This window comes from Oryx dammah, unplaced genomic scaffold (assembly GCF_014754425.2).
Source record: "Oryx dammah isolate SB20612 unplaced genomic scaffold, SCBI_Odam_1.1 HiC_scaffold_20, whole genome shotgun sequence".
Lineage (NCBI taxonomy): Eukaryota > Metazoa > Chordata > Mammalia > Artiodactyla > Bovidae > Oryx > Oryx dammah.
In genome coordinates, this window is record NW_024070204.1 from 33,067,683 (window position 1) to 33,087,311 (window position 19,629).

At 41.9% G+C, this 19,629-nt stretch overlaps 1 protein-coding gene across 4 annotated transcripts in view; it reads left to right on the forward strand.

Annotated features, from left to right (window-relative positions):
- SPEF2 (sperm flagellar 2) overlaps positions 1 to 2,341 on the forward strand; it is a 196,945-nt gene extending 194,604 nt beyond the window's left edge. For 2 of the 4 annotated variants that reach the window (XR_005724762.1, XR_005724765.1), the window contains one exon: positions 1,679 to 1,757. Coding sequence is in view for 2 of the 4 variants with exons in the window: in XM_040262317.1 (XP_040118251.1) it covers positions 1,679 to 1,768 (90 nt within the window). In the remaining 2 variants the exon portion in view is untranslated. Of the gene's footprint in view, positions 1 to 1,678 lie in introns of all 4 variants that reach the window. The other 2 variants (XM_040262317.1, XM_040262318.1) reach the window with 2 other exon arrangements.
- Positions 2,342 to 19,629: the final 17,288 nt, after the last annotated feature.

Here is a 19,629-nt window from a genome sequence, read left to right on the forward strand (position 1 = left end):
GCTCCTTCAAGAAAATGATTCACTATGTTTCCTGGCAGTGACTGATACAGCCATGTGGGTGTCACTCAGCAGGGCTCTGTTCAGATGTTGAACTAACTCATGTTTTCATGAGTAAAATGACCTCAATCAAATAGAAACTTTTGGAACTCAGCTCTGAAGTAAAGAAACTTATACTCTTAAATAGTTCCCTAAAAAAAAAAAAAAAAACTGGAAACTGAATAAATGTAATTTTACATTTTCCCCTCATGCTAGCTAGTAACCCTTCTATTCAGAAAACTAAGATCATGGCATCTGGTCCCATCACTTCATGGGAAATAGATGGGGAAACAGTGGAAACAGTGTCAGACTTTATTTTAGGGGGCTCCAAAATCACTGCAGATGATGATTGCAGCCATGAAATTAAAAGATGCTTACTCCTTGGAAGAAAAGTTATGACCAACCTAGATAGCATATTCAAAAGCAGAGACATTACTTTGGCAACAAAGGTCTATCTAGTCAAGGCTATGGTTTTTCCTGTGGTCATGTATGGATGTGAGAGTTGGACTGTGAAGAAAGCTGAGTGCCAAAGAATTGATGCTTTTGAACTGTAATGTTGGAGAAGACTCTTGAGAGTCCTTTGGACTGCAAGGAGATCCAACCAGTCCATCAGTCCTGGGTGTTCATTGGAAGGAATGATGCTAAAGCTGAAACTCCAATACTTTGGCCACCTCATGGGAAGAGTTGACTCATTGGAAAAGACCCTGATGCTGGGAGGGATTGGGGGCAGGAGGAGAAGGGGACGACAGAGGATGAGATGGCTGGATGGCATCACCGACTCGATGGACATGAGTTTGACTGAACTCCAGGAGTTGGTAATGGATGGGGAGGCCTGGCGTGCTGCAATTCATGGGGTCACAAAGAGTAGGACACAACTGAGTGACTGAACTGAACTGAACTGAACCCCTTCTATTAATACATTGTGATATCTTAAATTTATTTTATAAACATCTGTGATTTAAAATGCAGCATAGTTGGATATTTTAAGTGGACAAAAAAAAGATCCTTCTATCCCTAATATTTAAAAAAAAAAAAAAAAAACAGAAAGGGGATAATTCCCCACCTCAAAATAATCTGCTGTTCTAAAATTCTACAAATCTGTAAACATGATTAATTTAGCATTAGAATTTTCCTTTAATAGGAGATGAATATTGTTTTTTATTGATTAATAGGGAAATAATGTTTTGCCTTGCCCATTTTGTGCCAAACTCTCTGTAATTGCCAGAGAAGGAAATGGCAACCCATTCCAGTATTTTTGCCTGGAGAATTCCATGGACAGAAGAGCCTGGTGGGCTACATACAGCCCAGGAGATCACAAAGGAGTCAGACATGACTTAGCAACTAAACAAGAACTGTGTAATTGCTTTTACAAATGTTATCTAATTATTCTAATATGACAACTCTATTATTAGATCTTACTAGATGTGGAAATGAAGTATCTATGATCTTTGATATCTTTCCATTGGCAAAATTAATAAGTTGCAAGGCAGGATTCACACTAAATAGAGAACAATTTTCTCAAAGGAAAAAATAAAAACTCATGGTTTAATCCTGCCACATATTGAAGCCCATATTATTAATAATCATTACTTCTAATTCATTTATTAAGAGCTGTAACTTCTCTTTGAATCTCTTCTCTTAGGATATTAAGATAATTCTCCAAAGGAGTGAGCATGTACAAGGAAGTGATGAAGAGAGGTCTCCTTCAAGACTTACAGAGGAAAAGAAATGAAGGCACAGGAGTGGCAATGAACCTTCCAAACAACTCATGTAAACATGGTGTTTGTTGTATACATTGTCCCTACCAGCCTAGGAGGGGCACTGTACAGGGAGTCTTCCTTCCTTAATTCAAAGAATATTCTGTAATAAACCTTAAATTTCTGAGCCAAAATCCAAAGTAAGAAGGAATGCATTTTGAAGTGATTCTGAAAACAGAAGACACCAAAACAATATTTTTCAAAAATAAACAAGCATATACGTCATGATGTATCCCTGTGAGAAGTATCTGCATTAGGCAGATACATTAAAAATTCTCCCAAAGCTCAAATCAGGGCAGCATGGCTTCATACAGTTTGTATTAATAGTTCTTGCTCTGTAAAATCCCAAGGTGTGTCTCACCAGTCAAGGAGAAGGCTGTTGTCTCAGCTTCTGGTATAGTCATGATCTTATTAGCTATTCATAGTCCTTTACTAATAGAATATGTGTCTTGTAGAGATTGATGTACGATGATAGCTCTTTACTTGCGTAAATTAGTGAATCTAATTCAGTGATACTTATCTCAAGAAAGTGATTTTGTTTTGTTGTATTTTTTAGCTTTTTATTTTATTAATATATAGCCATTAACAATGTTGTGACAGTTTCAGATGGACAGCAAAGAGACTCAGCCATACACACACATGTATCTATTATCCCCCAAAGTCCCCTCCTATCCAGGCTGCCACATCGAGCAGTGTTCCCTGTGCCATATGGTAGGACCATGTCGGTTATCCATTAAGCATAGCAGTGTGTACATGTCTATCCCAAACCCCCTATCTCTTCCCCTCTGGCAACCGTAAGTTCATTCTCTAAGTCGGCAAGTCTGTTTCTGTTCTGTAAATCAGTTCATTTGTATAATCTCTTTTAGATTCCACATATAAAGGGTGTCATACAGTATTTCTCCGCCTCTGTCTGACTTACCTCACTTGGTGTGACAACCTCTAGGTTCATCCATATTTCTGCAAAGTGAACAACAATGCTCTTTTCAGTGGCTGTGCCTCTTTGAAACCCTTCTGGGTCCCCTCACTGGCTACTTCTGAAAATCTTTGCTGGACCTCACACACACCTCTTCTATTCAGCCCCTAAGAGTTGAAGGCCCCAGCACTCAGCCTTCTCTATCCACAGTCAATTCCTGGAAGACTCATACTTTTCCAAGACTTTATGAGGCCAAAGTTGAAATTTCTATTCCCATCTTCTTTCCCCAAAATCCAAACTTCTCTCTTGCTGTGGACTTGATTACCACCTGGATGGTTTATCATCATCACAGACTCAACATATCCAAGCCAAGGAGAGGGAGCCTTCAAGTCACCCCATTGCTCTAGCCTTCCATTAGAGTCCCATGTCGTGCAGAGGTTCATCCAGGTTCTCACCTGGATCTTACCCCTTGCTGCCTCTCTGATCTCATTTCCCACTATTCTCCCAGCAGCTCACTCTTCATAAGCAACAAGTATACGTTGTTTATTTTGGAACACAGAGGACACATGCCTGCCTCCGGGCCTTTGCACTTGCTTTTCTCTCTGCCTGGAGTGATTTTATCCCAAATATCATCATGGCTCATCCCCAATTTCCTTCAGGCCTTTGTTCAAATGACACTTTGTCAGTAAGGCCTTCCCTCAACACATAATACAAAATAGAAATAACCTACCATCCCCATACATCTCAAACCCATTATAATTTTTTTTCCCTTGCACTTATCAACAACTGATAAATTGTACATTTACTCTCGTTTGTCTATCACTCCACTAGGTTTAAGTTCCATGAAATCAAGAATGTTGTGAATTTTCTTTATTGCTATGCTCCCGAACCTAAGACTAAAAGCATAGCCAACTTTAAGTTGCATTAGAATACACTTGTGCAAAATGTGTAGGCAGATCACATCTTGATTGGTCACTAAAACAATGAGTGATCCAAAGATGATTTCAATTATCAGTGAGAATGGTATTCTATTTCTGGAGAGTGATGTGTTGCCTAAATCTGCTTCTTGTCAGTTCCATTCCCAGAACCTTTGCGTTCAGGATTATGGGGATGGGGTGGTGATACAGAAGCTTGGGAGGTGGAGAGGAAACCCAGCTAAAGATTTCACAATTTCAATTTAGTTGGTTCAAATGTAGTTCTAGTTATTCTAGAGAAGGAAATGGAAGAGTATCTGCAAATAGGATTCAAACAAAAGACATATTGTGATAAGGATGCAGGCAGTCAACTAATCCACTTTTATTAAAGATTGAACTAGACAAGACAACATTATATTGCAATGGAAAGAAATGAAAAGTGGAGACAATGGCTCTGAAGCAATTCCTTGTTTATTTCCTTATAATTTCTTGCTGTAATAATGTTCTTGCCCAGTGTGAAGGAGGAGATGGCAGAATTCCCCTCCTGAGGCCCATTATCTCATCTAAACAGTGGGAGAGCAACCCCCACAAAGGTCTCTCAGGTGACTCCGATCATCATCAGGATTGGGCGGACCTGGGGGAGGAAGATGACCCAGAGATGAAAGTGAATAGAGCTCTTGCATTGTGCAGGTTCCAGAGCAGGCAAGGGCGGAACTTCACACTCAAACCAGAGGCTGCATGGGATTCTGCCAGAGAAAGAAAAAATGTTCTAGGAGTTCATCTCCCCAAGGGCCTTTCAGGTCTCATAATTCTAGTGAATGCTCAGCCATCTTCAAACCAGCTGGTATCGCTTTTGCCTTCCACATCACCATGTCCCCCAGCAACTGCTTTCCTGAGATGTCTCTGAAGTCTCTGATCTGGGTTGCTCTCTTCTGGATATACCACCACGGCATCCCTCTTAATGCACCCCAGAGGGTCAAAGCCATTGTGTATGGATGTGCGCACACACACACACACACACACACACACACACACACACGCACACACCAGGAGTCTGTGATGACCAAAAGAAACTGACGACTTATATTAAATATACAAGTAACGAAAACTTCTAAGTCCTTGTTCATGTGCTTTAGTTTAACCACCTTTTCACCTATCTTAACAGAGCCCACATTGAAAAAAAAAAACAAAAACTAAAGTACAGGTATTTTCACATAACCCTATTAAATTCGTCTCTAACATATGCTCTTGTATTCTGTTGTCAAGGTGTTAGAAGACAGTTTCCAATGTAATCCTACCATATAGTACAAGGATACTGTCCACCTAAAAGGTGACATAACGTGTCCTGGTCTCGGGACCCTGAGGCAGGAAGGCTCTTCACTCTCCCTCCTGGGAAACTCATGGTTTTCCGTCTGCCCTGGCATTTCGTCTGCCCTCTCCCGTGATGAACCTGTGCTCCCCTGCAAGTCTTCATCTAATTCAAAACTATAGAGTTCATTTGATTTTAAATCTCCCAAAGGAGGCTATCTATTTCAGGACTCTGGACATTCAACCTAAACACTAGTCTTGAAAAGCCAGCCTTCAAGAAGCCATCTGTCACATGACGAACAGCTGAGCCAACCTTTCTACCAGGCAATGGTTCTGATGTACATCACTGCACTTTTGCTGTAAGTTAGATGACAAAATCCAGGGATCACCCATTTTAAAACTGTCTTAAAAAATAATGTTATAGCATTTCCTATGAAAAGGAAGGGAAGCTGATGCTGTTCTCTTCTAAAATAAATATTGCACTAGTGATGTCTCAGTGAAGCGATCAGCTGGGCAAAAGATGGCAAAGGAAACAGAATGACTGTTAACCTATGGTACAAGCATAAAATGCCTCCTTCACCACTTCCATTGGTTTCCACACATTTAACATGAATGATGGCAGACAGAAACTGGGGAAGTCCGCTACTTAACCATAGTTTCTCTTCTCTTTCTTCCCCTGACTGGATAGCTTCCTCTTTCTTGCCTAGCTGTCCATGTCCACTTATTTCAAAGATCCATTTCCTTCTCTTTACAAAAATTGGTATTTTAAATTAATTAATGGGAAAAACATGAAAGGGGGCTACCATTTCTTACAAATTGTAGGTCAAGGAGGTATCGGCATGGACTGCCTGAAAGAGCTACTTCCAGGATCATTTCCTGCCAACATAAGACTGGCCTCCTTGGATGTTCATGCCACCCAGGCCCACCTTCTCTCCATCCTCATCCAACTCACCCACCAAACTGTCACCCTCTTCAGTATCTACATTTATACTCTCTCCTCTTTTTTGGCTCTGTCCTCTAACTCTTGCTTCTATGAGATGAATCTGAATCTTACCCCGATTGCTCTCCTCTGCGTAACATTGAGGCATTTTACAGGGTTATCCATGACATCTTCGTGATATCCTTGGGAACAAGGTAAACAAATAAGGACTGAATGACAAGTGAATGTGTAATGGTGGAGTGAGTTTAATGAACACAGAATTCATAACATGAATTATTAATTTCCCCTCTCCCTCGGTGGACTAGGACTAGTTAGATATAGGAGAAACTGACCATGTCTGTCTTACTCACTTCTGTGATACAAACCATCAACAAAGAAATCCAAAGACAGAGAGAATTCATATGAATTATAATTGTGGTTGACACAGTGTTTGAAGAAATTTGAGTTAAATAATACTTAATAAGCTTCCTTGATGGCTCAGTGGGTGAAGAATCTGCCTAAAATACAGGAGATGTGAGTTTGATCCCTGGGTCAGGAAACTCCCCTGGAGAAGGAAATGGCAACCCACTCCAGTATTCTTGCCTGAAAAATCCCACGGACAGAGTAGCCCTGCAGGCTATAGTCCGAAGAGTTGCAAAGAGTAGGATGTGACTGAGCATACCCACATACACACACGCTTAATAAGAAAAAGAGGAGCCAATAACAAAGTTAGAAGATCAATAATGGTAACAATAAATAATAAGAGCTAATACTATTGAAATTTTCTGTGAGTCAGGCACAGTGATGAATGCTTTACAGGCATTATCTCATTTAGTCTCATAACTGTGAAGTAAGTACTCTTTTAAGATGGACATTTATACATAATGAAAATGATAGGTAGAGAGATCATATAACTTTCCCAAAGTCACAAGCTTATAAATTATAGACATAGATTAGGAACCCAATATGAACCCCCAAAGCCATTGTCTTACCTAGTTTGCTCAACTGGAGTACAAATAGCCAATTGCACAAGCCCAAGATAGAGGAAGTATGACTTATCAGTGTTTAAAAATAAAAAACAGAAGGTTTTTAGTCAAAGTAAATTGAATCTAATTTGCTGTGTGATGAGCCCCCCAAATAATCTGGTGTCCACAGAGCATCAGTGGTAGGCAGATGCTGATTTTCCTCTGATCAGAGCTGGTTAGACTTCACCTGCAGGTCTGTGTGCAGTTTGTAGCCACACACTTGAATATATGCACCATTTATTTATGCAGAGGAACTGATACATATGCTCAGAAGGGAGGAAATTCAAAGCCCTATAGCTTTAGCCTAAAGTAGAAAAGCTTCCAATGTAAGGGATAAAGGAGCCATCTCCAAACTATTTGAAAAGCTGTCCAGCTGAGGTGGCTTTTCTGTGGTCCCCAAGGATGAACCAATACTAGTGGCAGATTTCAGCTGACCATGAGAAACTACAAGCTCCGTATTACAAGAAGTGTTGACAGATGAAGGGTACCAAGAAGCAGGGAAGTTGGCGGCTATGACAGGAACTTAGAATTTGACCCCTTTGACCTACCCTGACTGCAGTTCTCTTTCTACTGAATCAGGTCCTCAGCTCTACTACCCCAATTTCCATCTCCCAGAAGGATGATTCCCATTCTCAGAACTGGGGCTCCATCCTTCCCTTCTCATTCTCCTCCCCCTACCTATCACTTCTTACAAACATGTCTCACATCTCTCCTTTGCTTTCAATGCCCACTCACCACCCTATTTCAAAATCCCTCCAAATCCTTCTAGACTCTGGAAATAGCACTCATTTGACCCCCTATTTTCATATCTTCTCCCAAAGCCTCCATCATTCAATCCAAACCCAGCCTCTACATTATTCCCCAAATAATCTTTCTGAATCTTTACTTAAGCATGTCTCATTTTTGCTTTAAAACCTTCCCCCTGACTCCTTGCTTGCTTGCTAAGTCGCTTCAGTCATGTCCAACTCTGTGCAACCCCATAGACGGCAGCCCACCAGGATCCCCCATCCCTGGGATTCTCCAGGCAAGAACACTGGAGTGGGTTGCCATTTCCTTCTCCAATGCATGAAAGTGAAAAGTCAAAGTGAAGTCTTTCAGTCATGTCTGACTCTTAGCGACCACACGGACTGCAGCCCACCAGGCTCCTCCATCCATGGGATTTTCCAGGCAAGCGTACTGGAGTGGGGTGCCATCGCCTTCTCCACCCTGACTCCTTACTATCAAATAAATTCCACATTTCTTAGGATGCTATTTAGAGTCTGATTCTATCTCTCTATGCTTATCATCTTTTTCTACTCAGTTTTACACACCTTCCCTCAACATGATTTCTCATACTTATTAATATGAGATAATAAATATTAGATACTCAATAAATATGAAATGGATTAATGAATGAAGAGGAATGTCTCCTTTAACAGAAGTTCTAGCAAGTGGAGAGTAACTTTTTACAGTAAAGATATTCCTATAATCTTGCTTGGATGCGTGCTCCATCATGTCTGACTCTTGGCGACCCCATGGACAGTAGCCCACCAGGCTCCTCTCTCCATTGGATTCTCCACACAAAAATACTTGACTAGGTTGCCGTTTCCTCCACCAGGGTATCTTCCGGACCCAGCGATCGAATTCACATCTCTTGGACCTTCTGCATTGGCATGTGGATCCTGGACCATTGCACCACCTAGGAAGCCCTCCTGTAATCTTATACGTTCCATATTCTAGATCTGTGGAGAAAACCGATTTATTTATTTATTTATTTATTTATTTTTTATTTTACTTTACAATTCTGTAACAATTTCATCTTGTCAGTATTATTTGTGTGTGTGTGTGTGTGTGTGTGTGTGTGTGTGTGTGAAAGGAGGGTCGCTTTCCTCTTCAAGTGGCCCCCTGCAGCTCTGGAGAAAGCAGGCTGCCTGACATCAAGGTACATCTGCTAGAGGCCTAATGACTCTGGAAACTAATGAGAACCAGGACTTCTATTATAATCAGCTCCTTTCAGCACTGGGAGCCTAGTCTAACTCCAAGCACATCAGCCCAGCAACCCCCGCCATCTGGGCTCCTTCGGGCCCCTCCCCCATTCCTACTCCTTTTTTTTGTCTAAACAAAAGGTTTCCTAAATCTGCTTCCAACACCTTTTGCACCTTATTCTGTCTCCTCTTCTACTTTGCTGGCAAGCTGGACTTACTAACAAATTTACATTGCCTGTTGTAACAGCTCCTTCTGCCTCCAAAGTTTTCTCCGCACAGATGTAGAGCATCCTCCATTGCTCAAGACATCACCAGAGAGTCTGTTGTGCCAGGGCTAAACAAACCTACAAGCCCACTCCCTGTCAGATTCTCATCAGAAGGACAGAGTGAAATCTTGTTTTCGAGTGAGCGTCAAAACAAATCTGGAAAAAGATGCCACTAGCGTCTTGTGGCCACAGTTCAAAGCCCCAGAAGGGCCACACAGGGCTCAAAGCAGCACCCCGAGCTCTTGAGCTCCAAGCACAGGCAGTTGTGTCTTTGCTCACTTCATGCTAACCGCAGGGAGACAGCAACACTGAGCTCTGTCTGAAGCAGCTTCACCTGGCTGTGCCCCCACAAACCAGGCTGAAACCACAGCATCCTTGTGCTCTGCATAGGGCAAACCAAGCCATGCCCTCCCGCGGGCGAGGGCTGAGTCTTCTCCCACCCATGTCACCACCGTTTGAGCCCCTTTCATGGTAAAGCTCCTGTAAATCAAGGAGAGGCTTTGCCACCAGGCTCCTTGCACAAGTGTCTGCCCCGAACAGGAAGCCATCTCCTAGCTTCTCACTCTCCAGGAGAACTTCACATCTCCTTTCTGAATGGAGTGACTCTAAATATACGCTGCTCTCATTTCTTTCAGAGGGTGACTTCCTCCAAGCTGATAACCATGTTTCTGGATATTGCATTTTCCTAAGGTAGGTGGAAAGACAGCAAGCTGGTAGTAATAAATACTTCTTGGGTATTTGACATGTGCCAGCCACTCTTCTAAGCACTTTCTAAGAATTAACTCAATTCTCATCTATAGGTAACCTTATAAAATAGATATGTACCTATCTTCATTATAAAACAGGAGAAATAAGGGGCAAAGAGGGTAAGGAGCTCACCGAACTCACATAGCTAAGAGGCTAGGATTCCTACCTGGGAGGGAAGGAATCAGTTTTCCGGGTCTTTGCCCTTAACCCTTGGACCACACCATTTCTCTGCCATGTGTGGGTCAGGTAGAGGCAACACAAGGTATGAACACAGGTGTCAAATTCCCAGTGGTCCCCTCAGCTAAGGACTGGTCTCTTCAACCCTCTGCCCTTTGAGCATCACCTTCCTACAAACAGAACTTGGCCATCAGGGGACTTGGCTTATGAAATCTGACACCATTGACCTAGATACCTGATTTTTTTGTGGCCACCTGGCTTGTCTTACCTGTGTTTGAATTTTCTCTGTCCTTCCCAACCCCATCATTTAGATTCCATATATCTGATCACAGTATCTTTCTATCTGACACTTGACCTGGCCTTGTGTGTTCCACTCATCAGCTAGCCCCGCAGCTCAGCAAGAGGGTGAAAACCCTCCGTCCTGACAAACACTGAGAGCAGAAGGACAGCTCAGTTCAGTTCAGTCACTCAGTTGTGTCTGACTCTTTGCAACTCCTTGGACTGCAGCATGCCAAGCTTCCCTGTCCATCACCAACTCCCAGAGCTTGCTCAAACTCATGTCCATCCAGTCGGCGATGCCATCCAACTGCCATCAGAGCGACGGGTAAATCCCCCAAACACACCTCCAAACCTAAACTCCACTGAAGAGGAGTCATGATAAGCCAAGCTGATTCTGTCAGCCTAGTCGCTTAATATAACAGCCCAATGAAGGAGCGTGGGCTTTAGAGGAACTTCTCCAGTTTTTTCTACTATGTGTTTATGAGATGATTTCACGTGACAGTGCAGGGTGTGATCACAAATGCCCGAGGGACTTGGCAGGTATTTAAAAAATACATCAACAGAATTATTTTTAAGTGGCTTCTTCGTCTGCCTTTAATGTTCCTGCTTTTCAAAGATAGCCCAGGATAGATTTCACTTGTCTCTTAATTCTACTACAAGAAAACAGAGCACAAGTACTATGATAAGCATCAATGAAGTCTCATCCTCAGTGCTGGAGAGTCCACAGAGCACGTTGAGGACTGTCACACCCTAACTGCCTGCAACCACATGTCACCCGGCTGTGCCATGGGAAGGCAGGAGTTCTGATCCTCATGCAAAATCTCTTGCACTGTAAATATTGACAGTTAATTCAAATAGTTTATAACATTATGCGGGCCAACTTTGTATAAGCTGAATGATTACCCTTGTGGGCCATGTGTGTGGTCTGTGGCCTCAGCTCTCCACCATCAGGTTTCCTAGAGGCAGTCTCTCCAAGCACATCAGAGGATTGGTTGTGGCAGCAAGAATGGAGATTGCTGCCAAACTCAATGCTTCAGAGTTTCCATTAAACCCTGCACCCAGGGCCACCGCTAACTCGTGACAGCACCTTCATCTGACTCTCCACCAGGGATTATGCAGGAGACATCCCTTCCTGCGGCCTGATACAGCTTCATGGCCAGCCTAGTTCAGGGCTAATAGAGCCCAGGCCCCATTCTCTCTCAGCTGGTTGCATTTTCACAGTGTACAAACTGCCCAACCATACACAGCCGCCTTGACACGATCCCACCCAGCTTGTGTGGACACTCCAACCATGTGGATGAAAAGATAAAATAATCTGAAGGAGGAAGACAGTAAGTGACCAAGGTTCTCCAGCTGGTCCTCCTGCAAGTCCTGGGCTACCAGACATTTGACCCTTTGGGAAGCTAGGCGTGCATGGCTAGACCAAGATCAGAGGTACAACCCTCTCTGCAGCCCATCTTCTTGTCGCCTGCATCTCCTATCCATGCTAAACATGGAATGGGGGAAGAGAAACATGCATGAGATAGATGAGGCTGAGCCTTAAAGAGACCTGGAGGTGGTGAACTACGGCAGGTCTGAGAAGAAGCACACAAAGCCTCCAGCCATCTTCCCCAGCATTTGCCCACAAGTTCCTTTGATTAGGGGGTGGTTTAGCCATGTACTTCTTACCTAACTCTCAACTTCACCTGCAAGACTGAATCTAGATGGAAGAACCAACACCGCTTCCTGTCGCCACCCCTCCCCCTATGTCTAGGAACAGACAAGGCCACTGAAGTGGTGATTACTACAACGCAGGTATCAATTGTGATCACACTGTCGTTCCGGAAACCACAGCTTGTGGGTCTCTCCCGAAACTGGCTGCAGACTCACTTTGTAAGGCGCCCCCTTCTTTTCACAGAAATTCCCAAAGACAGAAAAGCAGGGTCAGGAGATGTATTCTCCATGCCCACCGAGTCACCCTGTCCCCTTTTATTGCCACCACCTTCACTCTTTGGGGAAAGTAAATAATACTGTATAAAAATAAAACGTACCCTTTGAAAAGCTCATTATGAATTTTAGGGGTGCTGTGGGCAAAGGTACTCCCTCGTTCTCCTCCCATCTTCTGGTTCCTCACCTCCGCCCCAGCACCCACACATCCACCCACCAACACCAAACATCTCCACCGCTGAGCTGAACACACAGCAGCAGCTCTGAAGCATCATGGGCCTGGAGGACAGAGCACAGTCTCTTCTCCCTGAGCTTCTCTGTGAGGCAGTGAGGCAGTTCTCTCCCACACAGGATGGAACATCTCCACTTCCATGCTAGAGAGGGCAAGAGAAGTGGCTGAAGCGTAGGAAGAACTGGCCTTGCCATGGAGCCCATGACTGAACAGAACAGCTGGATGGCCCCCTACCCCAGAAGCTCCTAGAGAATTGAGTAGGTGGCATCTGTTTGGCCATGGAAACCTCTTATTTAGATGCCAAATCCCAGAAAGGTCCTGGTAATAAACCATTGTTTCTCATGAACCTAGAGTTTCCACTGAGGATAGAGCAGGAACTCCAACATAAACTTGGGTTTCTGGGAGACAGAAACCTGTTGGTAGAAGATAAAATCCTAAGGCAAAAATGTACCAGGAACATAGAAAGAGCTAGAGAAACTAGATTCAATAACAGTGAAATGGCCATGAACTCAAGACAGAGGGAAATGTGAGAACACGCTAAAAGGGCTGTTTCACAAGAACCCTGGGACACAGGGCCTCTAACGGAGAATAACACCAAAAGAAGACTAAGTTCTTTGCTCCCAACCAGAAGAAAACCCTGCAGCCTCAATCCCTTCCACTCCCCACACTTGCCAGGGCTCCAGTGTCCCAGATACATCTGGAAACAGATGCCTCTAGGACGAAGGAGATACAGTAAGTCCCCTACCTATGAACCATCAAGTTGCAAACTTTCAAGGATGCAAACTTCTCAAAGATTTGAACATGTGTGCCAGTCCCTGTAGGCCAGCTGTTGTGCTATATGACTGTACTTTTAAAGGTACTGTACTCCAAGATTAAATATGTTTTATTTTTTGTGTTTGTTTTCCATGTATGTATTGTTTGTGTGAAAAGTATTATAAACTTATTACAGTACAGAATTATATAGCCAATTGTGTTAGTTGGGTACCCAGGCTAACTTTGTCAAACTTACAAACAAATTGAACTTACGAATGCACTCTCAGAATAGAATTTGTGCATATGGAGGGGACTTACTGTGAAAGTGAAAGTTTCTCAGTCGTGTCCAACTCTTTGTGACCCCATGGACTATAGTCCGTTGAATTCTCCAGGCCAGACTACTAGAGTAGGTAGCCTATCCCTTCTCCAGCGGATCTTCCTGACCCAGCAATCAAATTGGGGTCTCCTGCATTGCAGGTAGATTCTGTACCAACTGAGCCATGAGGGAAGCCTTCTGGACTTACTGTCTGCAGAAAAAAATAAAAGAAAGAAATTCCTGACAAGAGTGGTGATGCTCAGAGGAAGGGGCCAAAGTCAGTGAAAATTAAGAAATGGAAAACTTTTGGTGGCTCACCTGGTTTACTTGTGAGCATATGTGAAAACCACCACCACCCTCCCAATAGTTCTCCAAAATACTTGGGCAACATTTTTCAGGAGGCTGTTGGTCCTAAGAGAGTAGGTGTATTCAAGGGCCAGAGAACTTTAAATTACCATGCTTATAATAAAGCCAGTTAGACCCACAAGGTGGCGACATCTGGAGAAACTAGATTTAAAAGATTGATTTATTTTATTTTTTATTTTACTTTACAGTACTGTATTGGTTTTGCCATACATCAACATGAATCCACCACGGGTGTACACGTGTTCCCCATCCTGAACGCCCCTCCCACCTCCTTCCCCATACCATCTCTCTGGGTCATCCCAGTGCACCAGCCCCAAGCATCCTGTATCCTGCATCAAACCTAGACTGGTGATTCATTTCTTATATGATAATATACATGTTTCAATGCCACTCTCCCAAATCATCCCACCCTCACCCTCTCCCACAGAGTCCAAAAGACTGTTCTATACATCTGTGTCTCTTTTGCTGTCTCGCATACAGGGTTATCGTTACCATCTTTCTAAATTCCATATATATGTGTTAGTATACTGTATTGGTGTTTTTCTTTCTGGCTTACTTCACTCTGTATAATCAGCTCCAATTTCATCCACCTCATTAGAACTGATTCAAATGCATTCTTTTTAATGGCTGAGTAATACTCCATTGTGTATATGTAAACAGACTCTGAAGGTTAAAGTAAATCAATCTAATCTAATAAAAGATTGATTTATTTTAACCTTCAGAGTCTGTTTAACACTTCCATATATTTTCACTGTAGTCTGTATGAAACATTTCCCAAAAACACATTACACTGTATACAATGGATCATTGAGGAAAAGGGGTATTCTTGTCCCAAGAAGATTCCAAGCACCAAGAGGGCAGTGAGGATGGTCCATTTCTAACCTCCCAAGGTGAAGCTGCCTCCCATTCTCCTTGAAACCTGCGGCCATCCCAGTGTCAGCAGATCCAGTGTGAACTCTGAAACTGAGATGTTCCAAACCAGCTTGCCAGCTCTCTAATTTACAAGAAACCCAAGAATTCTTGTATTTCAAGAAGTTAAATCAGTCACAAAACTTGAAGTGCAATTTTCTCTTGTGGGGGAATTGTATACTATTGCAACATGAACACTGAGATGATGATCACAGTTTAGACTATGGGGATGTTACAGAAAAAGCTCAAAGGTACCCCCATGACACTGACTCACTCTGTCTGCCCTGTCGAGGTTTCCCTTGTCAATAAACCCCCACTGACATCATTACATTTTCATATCCTCAAAAAGCAAGTCGTGTGGCTTGGAAAGTTTTTCTTTTCCATCATGCTGTTGAACTGAAGGCCACTAACATGACAAAGTCAGCAGGAGTGTGTGAGGAATAAACGTGGAACCACTGGGCAACCATCCCCCTGGAGATTTGTGGGTGGAAAGTAGTCGTTAAATTTGTAAGAAGGTATTCTTAAATATTCTTCATTTAGATAATACATGCACATGGAAAAGTTCAAAGCTGATGAGACTATATGGTGATGAACAAGTTTCCATCTCAGTTCTCTATGCCAGTCCCACAATGCTCCACCCAAGAGTCAATTACCATTACCAATTTCTTAATTCTCCTTCCAGAGAAGATATTTCATCAATACAACCCCTGTCAACTTAACACAGATTGCAAGTGATTAAAAACAAATTTTCAAATGGTCAAGTATATATGAATCACCCAGGGATCTTAGTAAATGCAGATTCTGACTGAGTCAAACTTGAGTAGGGCTAAGATTCTGTACTTCTAACAAGTTTTAAGGTAATGCCAAGGCTGCTGGTCCTTGATCACACATTGAATAGCAAGTATTTAAAACATTATATTGACTCTAATGTATCCTGGTAAGAAACATGAATTACTTTCTGTAAAGTGATCTGACAACATTTATTAAAATTAGGAGTATTAGAAGTCTTCAACCCAACAATGCCATTCTGAGGCTCTAGCCAAGAAGGAATAAATTCTAAAATAGCATTCTCTGATATACTTAGAACTTGGTCTTCTTGTCTTAATTACTTCAAAATTACTTTCATGTGAATGTTCAAGAAGTTTTTCTTAGCTCACTGATGTTTACATGGTACTTTCCAGTTTGGTTGCTTCCAGCAGAAAAAAAGAAAACATCATAGTCATGATTGATAGGTCAATAATGACCAGAGAGGATGTGAATTGGGAATCCCAAAATCAATAGCTCCGAAGGGTAGGCTCCATAACTGATTAAATCCCCTTGAAGCCTTCACCGAGTAGTATCATCAGGTTCTCTTCATAGAGCACAGAAGTTGTCAGTTATCTGTAACTGCTTTTTGCAAAGTTTTTCTTCCCCCAAAGAAATAATCACCGAATTAGCAGTATATATCCCACATCATGGCGCAGAATGTGGGGCAGATTACCAAAGTATGTGAAGTGCATCTAATTTCAGGTCTTTTTATCCTCAGAGTTAAGAAACATTATTTTTTCCTCCCCACCACTTACCCACATCTGAGTGCGATCAGACAGACACCTAAAACAAGCATATGGCAGATCAGCTAGAAAAAGAAAAAAAAAAAAAAAATACGGCCACACTTGCATTTTGTTTTGAAGATTTTCAGATAATGTCAAAGATTGTTTCCAAGCCACAGTCCTGGTTTTAGAATCCAGGGCAATGCTTTAACTGTTTCAGAAATGAAGCAACATATAGATTTCTAGTCCCTTCATCCTTCCAAAATGCAGAACACATTTTAATTTAATTTCAGTGGCAAAACCATTAAACCTGGACTTCTCTGGTGGTCCAGTGGTTAAGAATCTACCTTCTAATGCAAGAGACATGGGTTCCATCCCTGGTCACCGAACTAAGATCCCTCCTGCCCTGGGGCAACTAAGCCCATGTGCAGCAACTACTGAGGCTGTGCTGCAGCAGAGATTCAATCCAGCCAAAATAAAATAAGCAAAGCTTTTTTATAAATAAAAAACCACTGCTGCTGCTGCTGCTGCTGCTGTCGCTTCAGTCGTGTCCGACTCTGTGTGACCCCATAGACGGCAGCCCACCAGGCTCCGCTGCCCCTGGGATTCTCTGGGCAAGAACACTGGAGCGGGTTGCCATTTCCAAAAAACCACTACACCTAAACAAATATGTAACCTGATACATTCAGTTATTAGCACCCTAAATGTTTATTCTTATAGCAAATTGAAAAGTACTAAGACATCTAGACATCCAGACATCTAAAACATCTGCTGTCTGCTTTCTTATTTTTCTGAGACGTTTCCTTCATGAAGTAAAAGATTAGGACAAAAATTGTCTTCCTCGTCTCATTTTTCTTGTCACCTGCATTAACTGTTCTCACAGTAGTGCTGATGGGTAGCATACTGTTTACTTACAGATTGTTAAGGCAAGTCTTCGAAAGTTGATATTCTGAGGGCTTCAGATACCTACCATCGGTAAACATTTAGTCTTCCTTGGCAAATACCTTTGGGGCCTTCCTTCCATCCATGGGAAACATCATGTAGACAAAGAGTCCCCACACTTGTCTGAATGAGATGATGGGGGCCAGCGGCAAGGCAACTGGAAGAACGATAGCCTCTGACTCATTGTAAGTTTCCCTTCCAGCCACATACTGAACTACCCCCATGCGGTAAGTATCTGGGACCACCCCTTCTCACAGAGCATTAGCCTTGATAGATTAAGAAGGCACCAGGGAGACAAAGTCCCACTCTGACTCTTCCCCATCACTTTTAGAACATTAAAGTCAATTGGGAATTCAGAGTTCTAGACCTGTTGCTAGTTCTTAGAAATGCAGCCCAACAGTATTTCAGGGGACAATAGGGTGATCCATGGATTGAGAGGGACAACTCCTGATAGGACAGAAGATTTGGTGCATATGAGTCATGTGATTTTACAACTTGAGTGCCCCTTATCTTACAACTTCATGGCATGGTACATAGTAATTTGTATGAATTAATATGGCATCCTCTCTGAATTAAGGACAAGAATAGAAATATGATATTCTCCAAGCAGTACCATTCTATAGTTCATAAATATTAAAGACAAACATTTATAGTAACTGGGGGGACAAAAGTGCTTCTTAATCAAAGGACAGTTTTTAAGGGATTAACTTTTTTCCCACAAGTTAACATCTATGAAATTGGCATGAACCTTCCAAATAATGTCATCTAGATTTGGTGAATTGCAATAATTAATTCCAAATTCACATATGAATGTTTTTGGTTCTAAAGCAATTGTAAATATTTGTAAAATTAGTGGTTCTCTTAATCCATCTCAGGATTTTTGTTTTTTTTCTTCAAAAAATATTAACCTAGGAAATATTTTATTTATTGATAGCACCTCATTAAACACCCTTCTAGCTTACATAATTGACCAACATTCTGAAGTATTTGGTGCCACACTAAAGATATTTTCCTTTAAAGGTAATTTTTCTGTTACTATGGTCGTCTCTCTCTTTCCATCTTGGCTTGAAGCCTTACTGGCCAGGTCATTCTACCCAAATTCATTGACTGTATTACAACTCATGCTGCATCACTGTGGAAGAAGAGCTATATAACTCTAATTTTATTCCTCCTTGTTTTCAAACATTACACAGATTTTTGTTGTGAGAGCTGAGCTCCTGCTTATACAAGTAGCATTGTGCTCAGCAGGACACTGGCCTGAACTACTTTGATGGGAGTGGGTCGAAACTGTGCGTTTCACTTATCGTCACTGGCTGACCTCTTTCCAATTATATAAGGCTTCTCTGGAACACTTACAGGGCACATGGATTAAAATCATTGTGGAATTGCCTCTTCAATCAGACAGAAGCAAAATGACAGAAAATGCTACTATCAAAGCCTCTTCTACTCGGCTATTCAGATGTCAACATCTTTCCTGTGTTCTTTTTTTTCCTCCTCGTGTATTCTTAATGATTCATTAAGAAGTATCCTTAGGAACCAAATTGCTCCTATAGACAGCTCTTACCTCCCATTAACTGACCAGTTTAACTCATCTTGCTGGAAGGATGACTCATAGCAAAACAAATTTATTTAATCCAAGTATTAAAAAGCTGCTTGCAGGACTTGATCAAATTATCTGGCAGTGTTTTTGTTTTTTGGGTTTCTTTTTTTTAGTATCATGTCAGATATTGCCTGAATATCACTATTTTAATCCAGAACACTGCAGCACATAAAATATTCTCTACTTAGGCCACATGGAAATACAATTCAAAATGGTACTAGATTAAGCTTCTGGAGGGTCTAGTGTTTGTAAATTCTAGAATTACCCAGATAAATCATCCATCCATTCATTTTTATTATATAATTACCAAAGTGTTTATTTTATATGTTATTTTGGTTGTTCCCTTATTGGGGAAAATGTTTCTAACACCTATAAACCACAAGCAGAGTGTCAGATTAAACAAACTCTTTGTTCCCGCAGTTTGTTCAAGAACAATTTGTATCCGTAAGCAAAACTTGGTATCAACATGGTTCTGGCCCAAGCTGCTGACTTAAGAGAGATGCTGGTTAACAGCTGAAAAGGTAACAAGTCTACAAGATAAATGGTTTAGGATTAACTGGGCTTCAAAAACCAAGCAGAAGTGAAGTGTGGAGAATCATTTTCATTTCAACTCAAAATTGGCTCAGGATTTTTATTGTTTTCATTGCTTGGTAAGCAAGATCAAATCCATATCTTTGAACTCAGGCTCATAGCATGCCACTACTTCAAATCAACTGCTGGTACATCACAAAAATAAAAGCCGATGTGTCAG